The sequence below is a fragment of the Ranitomeya variabilis genome, chromosome 5 (assembly GCF_051348905.1).
Source record: "Ranitomeya variabilis isolate aRanVar5 chromosome 5, aRanVar5.hap1, whole genome shotgun sequence".
NCBI classification, from domain to species: Eukaryota; Metazoa; Chordata; class Amphibia; order Anura; family Dendrobatidae; genus Ranitomeya; species Ranitomeya variabilis.
The window spans coordinates 409,451,926-409,472,775 of NC_135236.1; the positions used below are offsets into that span (position 1 = coordinate 409,451,926).

General features: G+C 46.8%; 1 protein-coding gene across 1 annotated transcript in view; it reads right to left on the reverse strand.

Moving 5' to 3' along the window:
• Positions 1 to 18,949, reverse strand: part of TMCC3 (transmembrane and coiled-coil domain family 3) — a 148,818-nt gene extending 129,869 nt beyond the window's left edge. The window contains exon 1 of the mRNA XM_077265136.1: positions 18,706 to 18,949. Coding sequence (XP_077121251.1) covers positions 18,706 to 18,783 — 78 coding nt within the window. The 5' untranslated portion in view covers positions 18,784 to 18,949. The remainder of the gene's footprint in view (positions 1 to 18,705) is intronic.
• Between the last annotated feature and the right edge of the window lie 1,901 nt (positions 18,950 to 20,850).

Sequence of the window (20,850 nt, forward strand, 5' to 3'; positions counted from 1 at the left end):
ACCTCTCACCTAACAAAAATATTCAACCTCTCTCTCTTCCGGTATCTTTCCCTCCTCATTTAAGCATGCCATCATACATCCATTACTTAAAAAACTATCCCTAGACCAAAACTGTGCGGCTAACTATAAACCTGTCTCTAATCTTCCCTTCATCTCTAAACTCCTCAAACGCCTGGTCCACTCCAGTCTTATCCGCCATCTCTCTTATTACTCTTCTCAACCCTCTTCAATCTGGTTTCCGCTCTTTACACTCTACTGAAACTGCCCTCACTAAAGTCTCTAATAATTTACTAACAGCTAAATCTAATGGTCACTACTCCATTCTAATTCTCTTGGGTCTCTCCGCAGCATTAGACACTGTGGATCATCAGCTCCTCCTCCCTATGCTCCGCTCCATTGGCCTTAAAGGGAACCTATCACCCCGTTTTTTAAAAATTAGATAAAAATAGTGTGAAATAGGGGCAGAGCTGGGCTTTACATTAGGGCCTTTTCGGTGCCTTTACACCCCCGTTAGGCTGCCGAAATACCTTTGTGAAGTGGCCGTTTTCAGCTGTCACTCAAGTTGGTCAGGTCGGATGGGCGTGGTCACAGCGCCGTTTCTCCCCCAGATCAGGCTCATCATTACGTTGGTGGCGTAGTGGTGTGCGCATGTCCAAGGTCTCGAATCCTGCACAGGGGAGTGAAAATAGCAGCGATGTCCGTTATTTCATTGGTGGTCGGTGGGCGTGGCCATCTTGCTTTGGCCGCGCGTGCGCAGAAGCGGCGCTCTGCTGGCCGCGGCTTCAGGAAAATGGCCGCGGGCATCCGCGCGTGCACAGATGGCTATCGCGGCGGCCATTTTCGTGAAGCCGCGGCCAGCAGAGCGCCGCTTCTGCGCACGCGCGGCCAAAGCAAGATGGCCACGCCCACCGATCACCAATGAAATAACGGACATCGCTGCTATTTTCACTCCCCTGTGCAGGATTCGGGACCTTGGACATGCGCACACCACTACACCACCAACGTAATGATGAGCCTGATCTGGGGGAGAAACGGCGCTGTGACCACGCCCATCCGACCTGACCAACTTGAGTGACAGCTGAAAAAGGCCACTTCACAAAGGTATTTCGGCAGCCTAACGGGGGTGTAAAGGCACCGAAAAGGCCCTAATGTAAAGCCCAGCTCTGCCCCTATTTCACACTATTTTTATCTAATTTTTAAAAAACGGGGTGATAGGTTCCCTTTAAAGGACACCGTTCTCTCCTGGTTCTCCTATATCTCCGACCGCTCTTCACTGTATCTTTTGCTGGTTCCTCCTCCTCTCATCTTCCCCTTACTGTTGGGGTTCCTCAAGGATCTGACTTAGGCCCCCCTCTTCTCTTTGTATACCACCCATATTGGCCAAACAATCAGTAGATTTGGGTTCCAGTATCATCTCTATGCTGATGATACCAAATTATACACTTCTGCTCCTGATATTACACCTGACTTTTTAGAAAACACCAGTGATTGTCTTAACCGCTGTCTCTAACATCATGTCCTCCCTCTATCTGAAACTGAACCTGTCAAAAACTGAACTCCTCATGTTCTCTCCCTATACTAAACTACCTTTGCCTGACATTGCCATCTCCGTGTGTGGTTCCACCATTACTCCCAAGCAACTAGCCCACTGTCTTGGGGTCATACTTTATTCCGAGTTTTCATTCACCCCCCCACATCCCATCACTGGCTCGCTCTTGTTATCTGCACCTCAAAAATACTTCTAGAATTTGACCTTTTCTTACTTTCGACTCTGCAAAAACCCTTTGTTTCTCTTATTCATTCTCATCTGGACTATTGTAACTCTCTACTAATCTGCCTCCCTCTTACCAAACTCTCCCCTCTCCAATCTGTCCTGAATGCTGCAGCAAGGATCATATTCCTCACCAATCATTATACCGATGCCTCTACCTTGTGCCAGTTATTACACTGCTTAACCATCCACTCCAGAATCTAGTACAAACGTATTACACTCACCCACCTGGCTCAGCACCACACTATATCTCCTCCCTCGTCTCAATCTACCACCCTACCCGTGTCCTCCATTCTGTTAATGACCTGAGATTAGCATCCTCAATAATCAGAACCTCCCACTCCCGTCTCCAAGACTTTTCACGTGCTGCGCCAATTCTTTGGAATGGACTACCCAGGTTAATATGGTTAATCCCCACAGTTTTAAGCGTGCCCTAAAAACGCATTTGTTCAGACTGGCCTACCGTCTCAAAGCATTAACCCAATTATCCCTGTGTGGCCCATTCAAAAAAAACTTAAACAATAATCAGGTTCCTCACATCATGTTCTGTTACCATCCACCTTTTGCGTCCCCCTTTTTCCTCATAGATTGTAAGCTTGCGAGCAGGGCCCTCATTCCTCTTGGTATCTGTTTTGATCTGTGTTTATGGTTATGCTGTGAGTCTATTGTCTGTACAAGTCCCCTCTATAATGTAAAGTGCTGCGGAATATGTTGGCGCTATATAAATAAAATTATCATCATCTATGGAGACCAACAGTTATACATTACACATACCACCCATTTATTTCACTGCACACCCTGTAATCAATTTTCCTTCTGTTGATGCTTTTTGAGGAACTGAAAACAAATCAGCATGTTCCCACATGGGAACACCTTTCTATATGACAGCAGGTTTTTGGGAGGCGTACGTACAGACACCACCACCAAGTGTGACTTTGGCTATAGGTAGCTCTGGCCATACAGTTAGCAGAGCATAAAACTGCACACATAATGAACAATATCATTACATGTAAGTATTCAATGGACACAAAAATTAAACACAGACTGACAATTCAGTAAGTATAATTTACGTCCATGTTATTATACAAATGTTTGCAGCTGTCATAATAATCAGCCAAAACATTACAGGGGCTTTCTAGGAACAATTTGTTTGCATCAGCTTGAGCTCACTGAAATGATCAAACTCAACTAGATGTCAGCCTCGCTGCAGAGCCTGTTAATAAGGACCAGAGGTGGCAGTGGAGAAGCAGCGCTGGACCTGCGGAGGGAGAGTTTAGCTCAGGGTCTTATTTTCAACAATTGCAATCTGCTTGACGTAAAAATTATTATTCACGGAAAGTCCCTTCAATAGGGTTTCCCAAAATTAAAGTGTGTCAGTCCCCCAAAGAATGATAAATGTGATGTGATTATAAGACTGGAAGTCCCAAGTAAACCCCCCCACACGCCTGTTCTCTGTAGTAAAGAGACTTGAGAGAATTGGTTGTCCTGCTGCTCCATACAAAGTCCATGGAACAAACAGATAGTGAGAAACTCTAACCTGATTACCAACTGATTAACATTGAGGGTACAATTGGCTTGGTGCCCAAAATACACTATAAGCAGCATTCATATATAGCGGTTATCCTGCAGGTTAATCCTCAGCAGCCCTGAGTCACTGTACCAGCGCCATTGTTTCCTTGTATATTCGGCGATTATTAATCGATTAAACTTGCAGGGAAACAATTGTTTCATCTACAAAGCCCTTACAGTTTGGTTTGGGAAACAACAGTTGTCCTGCTAGATTAACTGATAATTCAAGGAAAGTAGAAAGTATAGAAAATGCAAAATGTTAATATTTTAAGGCACAAACCTTTAAATTAAAAAAAATATATTAAATGTAATTGCAACTGCAATCTCAACAATCTAAAACTAGTACTTAGTAAAACAGATGATGGAAAAAAACAAAACAAAAAAAAAAAAAAAAAACACACACACAGCCTGTAGGTAGCCTGACAGAAGTCAGTCTTTGCATAAGCAACTTCTCAAAATGAAAAAAAACACTCAATGTTAAATAGTAGAAAGAATAATCCTGATGAGAAAAAAAAATAAATAGATAAAACAGTGGTCGGTGTTAGTAAAAGGGTTCCATATTCCACAAACAAAGCCAGTCTAGATAGGTAAATCTTTCTTGACATCAGTGTAAATACAACATTAATAGACAGTATAAAAGGGAACAATCACCAATGTGAAAGCTTCAAAATGGAGTCATAGTGTCTTAGGTTATGTCAAGAAATCTCCTTTTCCTTCTCCTCGGAAGGCAGGCTCCTCTCCTAGGAGTCCCTACACTCTAAAATATCCCTAGTTTGTCTCCATGACTCCCACCCCAACAAGGGCAGTCCCACCGCTATTCCTGGCTGCTAGGAAGCCCTGGACTGTACCTCCGTGCTTTACAACGCGTTTCACCAGCAAAAGGTTCATCAGTGGAACTCAGGACATATTCATACGTCCAAGAGGAAACCAAGGAAAAAAACAAAAACAAACATTGGAACATATCTTAATCATTAAAATATTTTTTTTTTATTCTGTCCCAATGCCGAAGGTATATTAAATCCAGCCCATGCAGTCTGCTTTTACAAACATTTGTGAAAGACAGGCTCATTTACTTAAAGTGTGCCACTACTAGGACGCCACAAATGCGGCACTTTAGTTAATTACATTTCTTCAGTCTTAAATATTACACAATCAACTGAGTGCTATTATTCGAAACTTAAATAAAGCTACACTCTAACGCTATAGCATGCAAACATGAAATATATAAACTTGGAATTGTATTACTGCTCTAGAAAATTGGAAAAACTAAGACACTTAGCGCATAAATTGGCCAATTCATGTATACCAGGCAGCTAACGACAAGGAGATCCTCTTTCCTTGGAACCTAACACGTAAGCCGCGTCTTAATATTTCATGCAATAAAATGCAATTTAATTAAAGGGAACCTGTCACCTCCAAAATCGAAGGCGAGCTAAGCCCACCGTCATCAGGTGCTTATCTACAGCATTCTGGAATGCTGTAGATAAGCCCCCGATGTATCCTGAAAGATGAGAAAGAGGTTACGGTAGATTACACTGTGTGCAGAATTATTAGGCAAGTTGTATTTTAGAGGATTATTTTTATTATTGATCAACAACTATATTCTCAATCAACTTAAAAGACTCAAATATCAAAGCTTAATATTTTTGGAAGTTGGAGTGGTTTTTTTTTTTAGATTTGACTATCTTAGGGTACGTGTCCACGGTCAGGAAACGCTGCGTGTTTGACGCTGCGTGGGGCCGCAGCGTCAAACACGCAGCGTCCAGATGTTCCAGCAAAGTGGAGGGGATTTTTCGAAATCCCATGTCCACTATGCGTGGAAACACGCACGCGGCGGCCCTGCGACTCCGGACATGCTGCGCATCTTTTCAGATCGCAGCATGTCCGTGTTCCTTGCGGCGACGCTGCGTCGCCGCAAGGAATAACACAGGGCCCTATGCGAGGGGTGCGATGATCCCAGATGTGTACAATGAACACATCCGGCATCATCGCGTCCCAGAAGGGGGCGGGGCTTAGCGCCGAGCGGCTTTGCCGCTCCGACGAAACCGCCGGCCATCCTGATCGTGGACACGTACCCTTAGGAGGATATCTGTTTGTGCAGGTAACTATTACTGTGCAGAATTATTAGGAAACTTAATAAAAACCAAATATATTCCCATCTCACTTGTTTATTTTCACCAGGTAAACCAATATAACTGCACAAAATTTAGAAATAAACATTTCTGACATGCAAAAATAAAACCCCAAAAAATGAGTGACCAATATAGCCACCTTTCTTTATGATGACACTAACAGCCTTCCATCCATAGATTCTGTCAGTGACTTGCAGTGAGAATAAATCAGAAGACACTGCGGGGCTGGGATTCCCAGGCAGGGCGGCCGCACAGGCGCAGTCAGCTAGACTGCATATGAGGACAGACGGGCAGCGCTCACTGCACCTGCCCAAGGCAGGAGAAAAGAGCGCAGGCGCCGGCAGATTTCAAAACAGCGCTGAGGAGGCGGCGCCCGGCGCCAAGAAGACTTGAGTGACGGCTGTGTGGCGTCTGCAGCAGGGGGGGAAAGGCCTGCCTCCAGGACTGAAGAAAGGTATTTAGGACAAATTACAAAACGGATTATTTCTGCAGTTACAGCACCAATAACTAGAAGAGCCACCTTGTCAGAATGCAGCATTACTGCTGCACAAGGTGGCTCTTTTAGTTAAAAACGCCTGGAGGGGTGACAGGTTCCCTTTAATTGGTAGTTGGCTCTCAAGCCTGAACAGCTTGGAGTAGGACAACATGTATAAAAAAAGGTTCATGTGATCAAAATACAACTTGCCTAATAATTCTGCACGCAGTGTATACTCGCCCAGGGGCGGTCCCGCTGCGGTCCTGTCGGCGTCGCGGTCCGGTCCAGCGCCTCCCATCTTCTTACGATGACGTCCTCTTCTTGTCTTCACGCTGCGGCTCCAGCATACTTTGTCTGCCCTGTTGAGGGCAGAGCAAAGTACTGCAGAGGGCAGGCGCCGGGAAAGGTCAGAGAGGCCCAACGCCTGCGCACTGCATTACTTTGCTCTGCCCTCAACAGGACAGACAAAGTAAGCCGGAGCGTGAAGACAAGAAGAGGACGTCATCCTATGAAGATGGGAGGCGCTGGACCGCCCACGTGATTATAATCTAACCTCTTTTTCTCATCTTTCAGGATACATCGGGGGCTTATCTACAGCATTACAGAATGCTGTATATAAGCCCCTGATGCCGGTGGGCTTAGCTCACCTTCGATTTTGGGGGTGACAGGTTCCCTTTAAGTATCTGATCCCCTACCATCCAGCAAGAATTCTGGCTCTCACAGACCTGTTAGTTTTTCTTTAAGACACCCTCCTACTCTGCACTTATTACTTGTATTAACTGCACCTGTTTGAACTCGTTATCTGTATAAAAGACACCTGTCCATACACGCAATCACACTCCAACATGCCCAAGACCAAAGAGGACACCAGGGACAAAACTGTAGACCTGCACAAGGCTGGGATTGGCTACAAGATAATAGACAAGCAGCTTGGTGAGAAGGCTACAACTGTTGGCGCAATTATTAGAAAATGGAAGAAACACGATGACTGTCAATCTTCCTCTGTCTGGGGCTCCATGCAGGATCTTGCTTCGTGGGGTAAGGAGGATTCTGAGAAAGGTCATGAATCAGCCCAGAACTACATGGGAAGACCTGGTCAATGACCTGAAGAGAGCTGGGATCACAGTCTGAAACATTACAATTAGTGATATATTGCGCTGCTATGGATTAAAATCCTGCAGGGCACGCAAGGTCCCCCTGCTCACACCAGCACTTGTCCAGGTCTGTTTCAAGTTTGCCAATGACCATCTGGATGATCCAGAAGAGGCATAAGGGTACTGTCACACAGTGGCACTTTTGTCGCTACGATGGTACGATCCGTGACGTTCCAGCGATATCCATACAATATCGCAGTGTCTGACACGCAGCAGCGATTAGGGATCCTGCTGAGAATCGTACGTCGTAGCAGATCATTTGGAACTTTCTTTCGTCGCTGGATCTCCCGCTGTCATCGCTGGATCGTTGTGTGTGACAGCGATCCAGCGATGCGTTCGCTTGTAACCGGGGTAAACATCGGGTTACTAAGCGCAGGGCCGCGCTTAGTAACCCGATGTTTACCGTGGTTACAAGCGTAAAAGTAAAAAAAAACAAACAGTACATACTTACATTCCGGTGTCTGTCCCCCGGCGTTCTGCTTCTCTGCACTGTGAGCGCCGGCCAGCCGGAAAGCGAGCACAGCGGTAACGCGGTGACGTCACCGCTGTGCTTTCCGGCTGGCGCAGACACAGTGGAGAGAAGCAGAACGCCGGGGGACAGACACCGGAATGTAAGTATGTAGTGTTTGTTTTTTTTTACTTTTACGCTTGTAACCAGGGTAAACATCGGGTTACTAAGCGCGGCCCTGCGCTTAGTAACCCGATGTTTACCCTGGTTACCCGGGACCTTGGCATCGTTGGTCGCTGGAGAGCTGACTGTGTGACAGCTCCCCAGCGACCACACAACCACTTACCAACGATCACGGCCAGGTCGTATCGCAGGTCGTGATCGTTGGTAAATCGTATAGTGTGACAGTACCCTAAGAGAAGGTCATGTAGTCAGATGAGAGCAAAACAGAACTTTTTGGTAACTCCACTCACCATGCTTGTAGGAAGAAAGTTGAGTACAACCCCAAGAATACCATCCCAACTGTGAAGCCTGGTGGAAAAACATACTTTGGGGGTACTTTTCTGCAACGGGGACAGGGCGACTGCATCATATTGAAGGGAGTATGGATGGGGTCATGATTTTGGCCAACAACCCTCTTCCCTCAGTAAGAGCATTGAAGATGGGTTGTGGCTGGGTCTTCCAGCATGACAATGGCCCGAAACACAGCCAGGGCAACTAACGAGTGGCTCCGTAAGAAGCCTTTCAAGGTCCAGGAGTGCCCTAGCCAGTCTGCAGACCTGAACCCAAGAGAAAGTCTTTGGAAGGAGCTGAAACTCAATTTTGTCCAGCGACAACCCCGAAACCTGAAAAATCTGGAGAAGATCTGTATGGAGGAGTGGGCCGGCAGGCTGGCGCCGTATACAGGGACTAAACGGGTAGGCATTCATACCAGGACAGGGAACGGAGAGGCATGCAGACAGGGATGGGGAGGCATGCATACCAGGACAGGGAACGGGGAGGCATGCATAGCAGGACAGGGATGAGGGGACAATACATACCCGGCTTATACTCGAGTCAATAAGCTTACCCAGTTTTCCGTGCCAAAAGTAGATGCCTCGCTTATACTCGAGTATATACGGTATATCAAATACTTATTTTCCCCACTGTATTTCACGTTTGCATGCTATAAAGCTATACAGTGCAGCTTTGTTAGTTATATATGGGAGGTAGCTACTCCTCCTAGTATGCACCTATTCTGTTTTGAAGCGACGGTCAATCTTTGATATTTGCATTATTGGAAACTTAGGCCCCGAGTCACAGACCACTGTTTTTTTTCACACAAATCTTGAGGGGGCAAGAAAGAGTGTGAGAAGCACATCCACGTATTTTAAGTCATCAGGCACCTTGCAAAAAAATCTTACCCCAGTTGTGGACCGCAGTAACATTTGTGGCAAAAGGAACGCCACTACCGCTTGTCATGAATTTGACAAGCGGGGGTCAGCACCCCATCTTTGCCCACATTTTACCACAGCTAGGAAAAATGCCGTAAAAAAAAAAAAAAAAAAAGTGTCAACATTTTTGCAACTTTCTGTAAGCTTTGAAGCCAGTTTCTTGGCATAAAAGCTCCAATGAATCAGCTCAAGTATTTAGGAACCACAGTAATTCAGCCATGAAGTAGCAGACCATATAAACTTATAGAGCGGGGTCTCAAACATCCTCTTGCATAAAAAAATAAACACTATGTAAGGAGCTTTATGGCTTGAGTTTCCATGTCCTAGCGACTGTGTGCAAGACTTAAATAATTAAGCTCAATGCCAAGCTTGGTATAAAGCACGTCGTCTTGACTCTGCAGCAGTGTAAGGCTATGGTCACACGTTGCAAATTTATTCATGCAAATTTTCAGCTGCGTTTCACAGTACCAGCAAAATCTATGAGATTTCAGAAATCACACGCGCACAACTTTTTTTTTTTCCTGACTGTTTTGTCAAAGACCTACATTTTTGCAAAATGCATCCTGTCACTTCTCTCATCATTTTTTCACCCATTGAAAGCAATGGTTTTTGGTGCCAAAACCTGATGAAGTTTAATCATTTTTTATGCACTAAACTTTATCAGCATGCACAAAAGACAAATGTACCTCGATAAAACCACAGTAAAAACTACTTTTTGTAAGCAGCTTAAATTTGCTTATTTCCGTATTTATGCAGCATCAAATAGGCAGCGGCCAGATGTTACAGCATAGTAGATGATAATTCTAGAAATCCCATGTCCACTGTGCGTCTATGTGGCCACTGACATGCAGTGCGTCTTTAAGATCCGCAAAATGTAGTGCTCAGGCGCCAGGCCTCTCTGACCTTTCCCGGCGCACTGCAGTACTTTGCTCTGGTCTCAACAGGGCAGACAAAGTAGGCCTGCGCCTGAGCGGCAGCCTGAAGACAAGAAGAAGAGGATGTCATCGTTAGAAGATGGGAGTCCCCGGACCGGACCGTGACGCCCATCGGACCAGAACAGAACAGGACCGGGACTGCCCCTGGGTGAGTATAATCTCACCTCTTTTTCTCATCTTTCAGGTTACATCGGGGGCTTATCTACAGGATTCCAGAATGCTGTAGATAAGCCCCTGATGCCAGTGGGCTTAGCTCATCTTTGATTTTGGGGGTGACAGGTTCCCTTTAAGATTCCCATCCAGAGGCCAGATTACTGTCCTGGCTGATGGACTGGGTTCTGTGAATCAATTAGCATTAACTCTAAAGGCGATCTTATGCCATACTACATTGTGGCAACTTTAAAGGGCCACTGTCACCCCCTCCAGCCGTTAGAAACTAAAAGAGCCACCTTGTGCAGCAGTAATGCTGCAGTCTAACAAGGTGGCTCTTTTAATTTTTGATTCCGTTATTCCCTCAATAAAGCGTTTTAAAATTTGCCCTAACTACCTGTCTGTAGACCTGGAGGCGGTCCGAAGCCTCCTCTGTGAATCTCCCAACGGCCGTCACTCTTCTCTTCTGGGGATGTGGTCGCCGCCCCCTTCGCGCTGTTTCTTCTTAAATCCGGCGCCTGTGCTGTGCGTGCCTGCCTGTGACAGGCGCAGTCTTCATTGTCTGTCATAGGTCAGATGCAGATGCGCCTGTGCGGGCAGTGCGGCCACCCTGTTGCTGAATTACCGCCCCGCACTGTGTTATGCATTATGCACAGTGCGGGGCTGGGGTTCCTGGGCATGCGCACTGCGCTGTTCAGACGCTCCCCCAGCTCAGACGCTCCCCCGCCTTCCAGCGTTGTTATTTGCGGCTGCTTCATTCCAAACGCTGGCAAGGAAACCTGTATATTACGGCAACGCTGGAAGGCGGGGGACCGGGGGAGCGTCTGAACAGCGCAGGGCGCATGCCCAGGAACCCCAGCCCCGCACTGTGCATAATGAATAACACAGTGCGGGGCGGGGATTCAGCAACAGGGTGGCCGCACTGCCCGCACAGGCGCAGTCAGGCACCCTGCATCTGACCTATGATGAAGACTGCGCCTGTCCCAGGCAGGCACGCACAGCGCAGGCGCCGGATTTAAGAACAGCGCGAAGGGGGCGGCGACCACATCCCCAGAAGAGAAGAGTGACGGCAGTTGGGAGATTCACAGAGGAAGCTTCAGACCGCCTCCAGACAGGTAGTTAGGGCAAATTTTAAAACGCTTTATTGAGGGAATAACGGAATCAAAAACTAAAAGAGCCACCTTGTTAGACTGCAGCATTACTGCTGCACAAGGTGGCTCTTTTAGTTTATAATGGCTGGAGGGGGTGACAGTGGCCCTTTTTAACGTTTGGTATAGGTGGGATAATACTATGGAGTTTTTCAGGGGTTAGCCTAGGCCCCTTAGATCAAGTGAAGGGAAACCAGTGCTTCAGCATACCAAGATATTTTGGACACTTGCATGCTTCCATGTTTCAGAGAAAAGCCTTTTTCTGTTGCAGCATGACTGTAAATGGGGAAGGGGTGAAATTTTGACGTGGAAAAATGTCACAGGTCACACAGAGCCATGACTTCAACTCCAAGGAACATCCTTGGGATAAAGTAAAGACTAAGTTCGGACCTTTTGTCCAACATCAGTGACTAGTGATGAGCGAACGTGCTCAGATAAGGTGTTATTGGAGCATGCTCGTGGGTAACCTGACTGTCTTCAGCGAGCTCGAAAAATATGTTCGAGTACCCACGGTTGTATGTCTCGCAGTTGTTAAGCAATCCCTGTATGTGTTGCGGTTGTCGAAAAGCTGCAAATCATGCAGCCGCAGGGACTAGAATATAATTTTCGAGCATGCCAAAGACACTCGGTTAACACACTGCCTTGCTCTGTTAACACCTTATTTGAGCACGTTTGCTTATCACTATATATGATGTCTCAAATACCAAAATCTTGTCGTAAAGGTAAAAAACAAAAAAAAATCAAACATACATCCTACTTACCTTCCCTGCTTGCCCTCGCAGCATCTCGTTCCGGCCGATCATGTGTCCCGGCTCATTAAGGTAATAAATATTCACCTCTCTTCACTCCCATAAGCATGGAGAGAGGTGAATCTTCATTACCTTAATGAGTGGGGAAACGTGATCGCCCGGCCACAGGAGCTGCTGCGAGGGCGAGCAGGGAAGGTAAGAAGAATTTTTTTTTTAATGCTTTTGTCATGGGGGGGCTATGCAGACAAGGATGGGGATAAGGATCCATATAGACAACGATGGGGATAAGGAGCCATGCAGACAAGAATGGGGATAAGGAGTCACGCATACCAGAATAGGGATTAGGTGACAATGCATACCCAGCTTATACTCAAGTCAATAAGTTTTCCCATTATTTTGAGGCACCTCGGCTTATACTCAGGTCGACATACACGAGTATATAGAGTATTAAGTCTTGTTTGCGAGAGGGATCAAATACTGATTGCTCACTGAAAAAAAATGCAAATAAATTTGTATAAATTACCGTATATACTCGAGTATAAGCCGAGATTTTCAGCCCAAATTTCGGCTTATACTCGAGTCATGATCGGCGGTGGGGTCGGTGGGTGAGGGGGAGAGAGGACTGTCGCATACTCACCTAGTCCCGGCGCTCCTGGCGCTCCCCCTGCCCGTCCCACGGTCTTCGGTGCCGCAGCTCGTCCCCTGTTCAGCGGTCACGTGGGACCGCTCATTAAAGTTATGAATATGGACTCCACTCCCATAGGGTTGGAGCCGCATATTCATTCCTCTAATCAGCGGTAACAGTGACCGCTGACAGAGGAAGAGGCTGCGGCACCCGGAGACCATCTGTCCGGGATAAGGAGCCAGGGCGCCAGGAGCAGGTGAGTATTACATAGTTACCTGTCCCCGTTCCACACGCCGGGCGCGGCTCCGTCTTCCCATCCTCTTGCTCTGACTGTTCAGGTCAGAGGGCGCGATGACGCACTAATCTGCGCGCCGCCCTCTGCCTGAACAGTCAGTGCGGAGAGACGCCAAGACGGGACGCTGAGGAGCTGCAAGCAAGAGAGGTGAGTATGTCTTTTTTTTTTTTATTGCAGCAGCAGCATTATAGATGGGGCACAGCTTTCTATGGCACATCTATGGGGCAACAATGAACGGTGCAGAGCATTATATATGGCACAGCTTTATGTGGAGCATCTATGGGGCCATAATGAACGGTGCAGAGCATTATATGTGGCACAGCTTTATATGGAGCATCTATGGGGCCATAATGAACGGTGCAGAGCATTATATGTGGCACTGCTTTATATGGAGCATCTATGGGGCCATAATGAACGGTGCAGAGCATTATATATGGCACAGCTTTATGTGGAGCATCTATGGGGCCATAATGAACGGTGCAGAGCATTATATGTGGCACAGCTTTATATGGAGCATCTATGGGGCCATAATGAACGGTATGGAGCATCTATTTTTATTTTTGAAATTCACCGGTAGCTGCTGCATTTTCCACCCTAGGCTTATACTCGAGTCAATAAGTTTTCCCAGTTTTTTGTGGCAAAATTAGGGGAGTCGGCTTATACTCGGGTCGGCTTATACTCGAGTATATACAGTATATACGTGTGATTTTCTGGATTTTATATCTCTCAATGTTAAAATTAACCTACCCATAAAATTATAGACTGTTCATGTCTTTGTCAGTGGGCAAACTTACAAAGAATCAAATAATTATTTCCTTCGCTGTATGAACTCCCCCATCACACTCACTGTGCGCTGAAGGAATTCGCCGGTTTCTGAGCCGGGACCAGAGGGTACGTATGCATGCGTTATGCAGACTCAATTTGGACAGGACAACCTCTTTCATACACAGGGATTTAGAATAATGCCTGTCTGTCAACTCAAAACAATTTTGGTGTTTTGAAAACAAAAAAAAAGAAGAAAATGTAACAAAAGTCACAATGCAGGGAGGGCCTGGTATATAATTTTACAATATTGTTTCAGGCAGACTGGATAGAATTGAAAACACTATAGGGGACAAGAATGACCTGGGCGGTGCAGAGATAAGGAATTGAACACAACTCCCTGAAGCACAGGAAAGACGAGAGAGTTCCTGGAAAATATAAGCAAGCCTCACTCCAGGGCAATACTTTTCAAGTCTATTCATAACACTTCCCATTCACTGCTGGTGTATGTGGCTCTCTGTAGAAATGCAGTTTAGGATGGAAAAGAAAATGTCAGCATGTTCAGGCAGCTCCGAGTCCTGTGGAGCAGTTGATGGTGACCTTACACCGCTATGCACTCAATGTGACTGAAGACATTTTTTCAATATGACTTGCTTTTATGAAAAAAAAAAACACAAAGTTTAGCAAATTTCAAGCTTTCAATTTTTTGTGCCCTTAAATCAGAGAGGTGTGTCACACAAAACAGTTAACATTTCCTGCATGTCTACGTCTACTTTACATCAGCACAATTTTGGAAAAAAAAATAATTTTCCACTGTTTGGGCGCACGGCAGGGAAGGAGCGCCATTTGACTTTTTTAATGCAAAATTGACTGGAATCGAGAGTGGGCGCCATGTCACGTCTGGAGAGCCCCTGATGTGCCTAAACAGTGGAAACCCACCACAAATGACCCCAATTTGGAAACCACACCACTCAGGGATTTTATCACAGAGTATAGCGAGCATTTTGAACCCACAGGTAAGACATAGAATTTGATAACATTAGGTCGTCGTATTGAATATGTCGCCATGAGTCTGGTGCGCAAGTGCCCGCTACTCCACTTTGCATCAGGTGCTCGGGTATGCTCCGAATATCATGGGTGCTCCAGTCACATGCTTGAGTTCCTGCCCCGCATGTTTCGAAAAGAAACATTCGGGGACGCGCAATACTCCGTGCATTCCAGAGCACCCGATGCAAACAATTTCCTATTGTTGCTGGGTACCGACCAGCAGATCTCGGCACATGAGCCCGCCATTCTTTTTCTGGGAAGATGACATGGAAGGCCAGGGGACAGATCAGAGGGCCGAGAATGGTGGAGGTACTGGGGCATTTCTCTCTTCTCTGATATGCTAGATCATATAATAGGAGGAGAGAGAATTGAATTTTAAATCATACTTTTTTTTTTTTTTTTTTCTTTTTTTTTTCACCAAATAACGGCGATCATTTAACAGGGGGACCATAAAATCCAGCCCTGATCATTGTTCATGTTAAAAAGCGGCGCTGAGAAATAAGTACCCTTAACAGCCACCATGAAAAGGCAGTCGTTGAGGCTATGTGCACATGGTGCGGATGTGCCTGCGGATCCGCAGCGGATTGGCCGCTGTGGATTCGCAGAAGTTTTCCATTAGGTTTACAGTACCATGTAAACCTATGGAAAACCAAATCCGCTGTGCCCATGGTGAGGAAAATATCGCGCAGAAATGCGGCATTGCTTTTTCCGCAGCATGTCAATTCTTCGTGCAGATTCTGCAGTGTTTTAGGACAAAATAACTGAAAACTTCAGTGTACAAACCTATTCACCCCCTAAAGTCAGTACTCTGTGGAGCCTCTTTTTGCGGGAATTACAGCTGAAAGTCGCTTCGGATAAGTCTATGAGCTTTCCACATCTTGCCACTATGATTTTTGCCTATTTCTCAAAGCAAAACTGCTCCAGCTTCTCAAAGTTAGATGGTTTCCTCTGGTGAACAGCAATCTTCAAGTCTGACCACAGATTCTCAATTGGATTACGGTCTGGGCTTTGCTAGGCCACTGCTAAACATTTACATGTTTCCAGTAAAGCCACTCGACTGCATTAGCAGTATATTTGGGTCACTGCCTTATTGGAAGGTGAACCTCCATTCCAATCTCAAACCACAGACAGACAACTAGGTTTTGCATAAGAATATCCCTGTATTTCGCACCATTCACCTTACCCTCGACTCGAACCATTTTCCCTGTCCCTGCAAAACATCCCCACAGTATGACGTGATGCTGCTACCATAATGTTTCACTGCTGGGATGGTGTTCTTGGGGTGATGAGCTGTGTTGCTTTGGCATCAGACATAGCCTTTACCTTGGTGGCCACAGCACCTTCCTCCATACATTTGGGGAGTCTCCCATGTCTTTCGGCAAACTCAAAACAGTCCTTGCAATTGGCGTAAGAAAAGGCCATTTCATGGCCACTGTCCCATAAAGGCCACCTCTATGGAGTGTACGGCTTATTGTAGTTGTATGGATGGATACTCCAGTGTCTTTTTGGGAATTGTGCAGGTCCATCAGGGTTACCTATGATCTCTGTGCTGTCTCTCTGATTAATGCTCTCATTTCCTGGGTTTGGAGTTCTGGTGGGCAGGCCCTCTCTTGGCAGGTTTGTTGTGGTACCATGTTCTTTCCATTTGATGACAATGGATTTGATGGTGCTCCATCGGATCATCAGACATTAAAAAAAACACTTTTGAAAACATTTGCAACGCTGTATGGTAGTATGTTGCAGGTCACAACAAAACATTTTGAAAATCATTACATCCAATGTTTCTATGTGTTGCAGCTATATCAGTGTCTATGTCGCCCTTGCCGTGCAACTCTATACAACCTCCAAGCTGTTTTCAGACAATTCTACAAAGCTTTACTGTAAATCCATAAGGCTCCAGCATCCTACAGAAACATATGGGATGCTGCATCATAGAAGTATTCTCTAATAGATGCAATTACATAAAAGAACAATTCAATCATCCTCTTCACAACTGATAGGGTAGGTGCACATGAACCGGAGTTACTGCGGGTTGGATGCTGTGTACTTGTGCAGCGTCCAAATGTTACAGCATAGTGGATGAGGTTCCAAGAAATCCCATGCCCACTATATGTCCACAGAGACTGACATGCAGCGCGACTTTCCAGACTGCAGCATGTCTATTTCTCCTGTCTCTGCAAGAGAAATTTCACCAATAGAGTTTGGTGAATGTGGTGAATCCTCACGGTTCATTGAACAACGTGTCCAAAGTGCTGCCACTTCCGGATCATGTGCACCCGGCCTAAGGGGCTGTTAACATTACATTCAACATCTACATTGCTGGCTTTGTTAGCAATTTCAAACCTGGAAAGCCAAAAAAAAGGCAGAAAGGAATACAAACATAATGTAATGTTGAATATTCTAAACTCAATTTGTGTCATTATACTCATTGGAATCTGTATTATTATTTTTTTTTTTTTCATTTTTTTTTTTTTTTTTTTTTTTGGGGGGGGGGGGGGGGGGGCGGGGGATTCAGACAGAACGCCTGACATTAAAATGGGGGCTAAATGGGAACAGTCCATTAATCATTTTAGTAACTTTATGTTAAATCAATTCTATCAGTTTTCAAACAGTCGATCACACTGAATGCCATATAAATGCTGCCCAGCCATTACCTGCCCAAAGCACAGTTGTAGTAAAGTGTCGCTGTATAGGGGAATGGCTTTCAAGTCTCACCAGCTGTCACTTTCCTGCTCGGACAACAGGCATTACTGAGGGTCATATTCCAGACTAGTGGCGCACCTGGCACATTCTGACTGTACCCGGGCGAGGGATGCCAGGCTTAATTCAATATGTTGCAAACATAGATGAGGAAGAGACTTTTTTTTCTTTAATCTAGCAGAGAGTTTCTACATCAGTTTAGTGACCGCATCGTCCATCATCCCTGGTTGAGGAAATGGACATTTGTACAAGTATATAGGTTATATATCATTTTGTCATATTACATCAAGCAAGTGATAGACAGGTCCAGACACAGTGACCACCACTGGTGTACAAGGATAAGCTGGCACACAAAAAATGCCACTTGCACCAGTCTGCCCACTGTGACCATGCCAAACAAATGAACCCTATGAAGTGGCACTAGGGAGGCACTGTCCTAATTTATCTGCATGGTGGGCTCATTAAAGTCATTAGCAACCAAGGAGATCAAGACCACAACGTACAAAAGCAGGAAAAGTTTTGGGCATCATCAATTTGACAGCTGCTATTCCTTCTAACACAATGCCCAATAAACACCCAAACATCTTACATTCCGACAAGTCAGATCTTCTGCATTCAAAAGCAACGGTCCGGATATCTGTACAAGAATCACGGCAGGCCTGAGTATAGAAATCTGCCCGGATCTATTCTATTAGGCACCTATTCCATGATGTGTGCCCACACACACTACATTGTGCCAGGCACTGTCATATGTACCCATTTAGCAACTTTGTTACAAAAAAAGCCAGAAACACTAAATTGCTGTTATTTGCGGTTTCCTGTGATACATACAATGGGAGGCAATTTACATGGCTGAGATCCGGTGGAAAGGAGCAAGACAAGAGCAAGGACACAACAGGACCCACCGCTGTTGGATGTGGGTGCTGGTGTGACACATACATGACCCTCGTAGGGAGCACTGTGGCAGCACACGCGTCACAAGAACGCCAAGCGGCATTTAAAGGTGCAGGATGAGTCAGATATAGAGAATATATATATATACATACACACACACAGAGGCATGTGTAGATAAATGTGCACTGATCTGCCAGCCATGCCCTATTATATACACAGGCTTGTGTCTGTATGTCATGTGTATAGTGACACAGTAAATGGCGCCACTGGCGATTACATTAGGCTGGGTGCAATATATCTGACTGCTGAAGAACTACACTCCCCAGCACGGTGTGACAAGAAGCAGACTGGGCATGCTGGGACCTGTAGTTCTACACCAGGCAGCTCGCCTGCCCACAGCCCGGAGTAGCTCCCTCACCTTGGTCTTGGTCCTCTGGTGCCTCTCGGGGTCCGAGTAGGTCCTGTCCACGGCTATCCCGGTGTCGCTGCCCGGCATGGTGCCTGCTTGCCCAGGAGCAATGCTTGTGGACGTGTTATAGCGGGCAGGCTGCCTGGCACATAGCCGGGGGCACCCACCACTGACCTGGCTGCGCTGCGCTGCCCGCCGTGTGTGCTGCTGCTGCTGCTGCTGTGCGCTCGCTCCGGGTATGTCCGTGTGTATCAGGGTGGATCAGCCACGCCCCCCGCACGCTGCACCCCTTCACTGCTGGAGCGTCTCTGCACACACACACACCGCTCGCTCCAGGCTGAGCAGAACGCGGGCACACACTGTCTGTAATGTCAGCTGCCTAAAGTCTGGTATATTGGGGACTGTGCCTGCAGACACCGTGATCACAGTCACGTGATGGAGTGATCGCAAAGGGCATTTCCACCTTTTAAGAACACATCAGATGGGGAAGTGATAGGTTTCTTTGGAAATTAGAATGTAAGGAGGTTTTACAAATAATTTACAGTAATGCTTTTAAAGGGATGTTCCCATGAAGACAGTAAGAAACTTGGCCCTCAGACTGCGTGAATGATACTAATACTTTAATGGCAATCCAATTACTTGTTCCTATTTCAGTCCTAACATGACACTGGACCTTCATGAGGTGTGAGCCGTGTGGAAAATCAGTTCTGATAAAGGTCCAATGCAGGGCCGGTGTCGGGGTCCTTGACGAACAGGGGGTCCACTCACCATTGGGGATACGGCCACACTACGGGCCCCGTGATTCAGGGAGCCCTCCCCCACAAATACCTATCCCCATTTCCCGCTGCTCCGATCTCTTCAGCGTCTTCTGACTCTGTGACGTCTCAGGTCAGAGGGCGCAATGATGTCACTACAGCGCGCCCTCTACAAGCAGTGCAGAGAGCCAGAAGACGCTGAGGAGACCACGGCAGCGGGGAACGGGGAGAGGTGAGACCGCGGCAGCGGGGAACGGGGAGAGGTGAGACCGCGGCAGCGGGGAACGGGGAGAGGTGAGACCACGGCAGCGGGGAACGGGGAGAGGTGAGACCGCGGCAGCGGGGAACGAGGAGAGGTGAGACCGCGGCAGCGGGGAACGGGGAGAGGTGAGACCACGGCAGCGGGGAACGGGGAGAGGTGAGACCGCGGCAGCGGGGAACGGGGAGAGGTGAGACCACGGCAGCGGGGAACGGGGAGAGGTGAGACCGCGGCAGCGGGGAACGAGGAGAGGTGAGACCGCGGCAGCGGGGAGCGAGGAGAGGTGAGACCGTGGCAGCGGGGAACGAGGAGAGGTGAGACCGCGGCAGCGGGGAACGGGGAGAGGTGAGACCGCGGCAGCGGGGAACGGGGAGAGGTGAGACCGCGGCAGCGGGGAACGGGGAGAGGTGAGACCGCGGCAGCGGGGAACGGGGAGAGGTGAGACCGCGGCAGCGGGGAACGAGGAGAGGTGAGACTGCGGCAGCGGGGAACGGGGAGAGGTGAGACCGCAACAGCGGGGAACGAGGAGAGGTGAGTATTTAATTTTTTACATATGTAGCAGTATATGGGGCTCATTATACTGTATGGAGCACTATATGGTGCCATTATACTGTATGGAGCAATATATGGGGTCCATTCTGTATGGAGAATTATATGGGGCTAATATACTGTATGGAGCAATACATGGGGCCCACCATTCTGTATGGAGCAATATATGGGGCCATTATACTGTAAGGAGCAATATATGGGGCCCATTATTCTGTATGGAGCAAGATATGGGGCACGTTAGTCTGTATGGAGCAATATATGGTGCCCATTATACTCTATGGGGCAAGATATGGGGCCCATTAGTCTGTATGGAGAATAATATGGGGCCAATATACTGTATGGAGCAATATATGGTGCACATAATACTGTATACAGCATTAGGTAGGGACCATTATTCTGTATGAAGCATTATATGGGGCCAATATACTGTATGGAGCATTATATATGGCCCATAATATCGTATGGAGGACTGTGTGGTGCCCATAATACTGTATGCAGGACTATACTGTCCGGTCTCAAATAATAAGTCACTCTGTGTGTCACTCTGTGTGACTGCAGACTTATGAATCCCCCAAAGCATGCAGTGTGCAC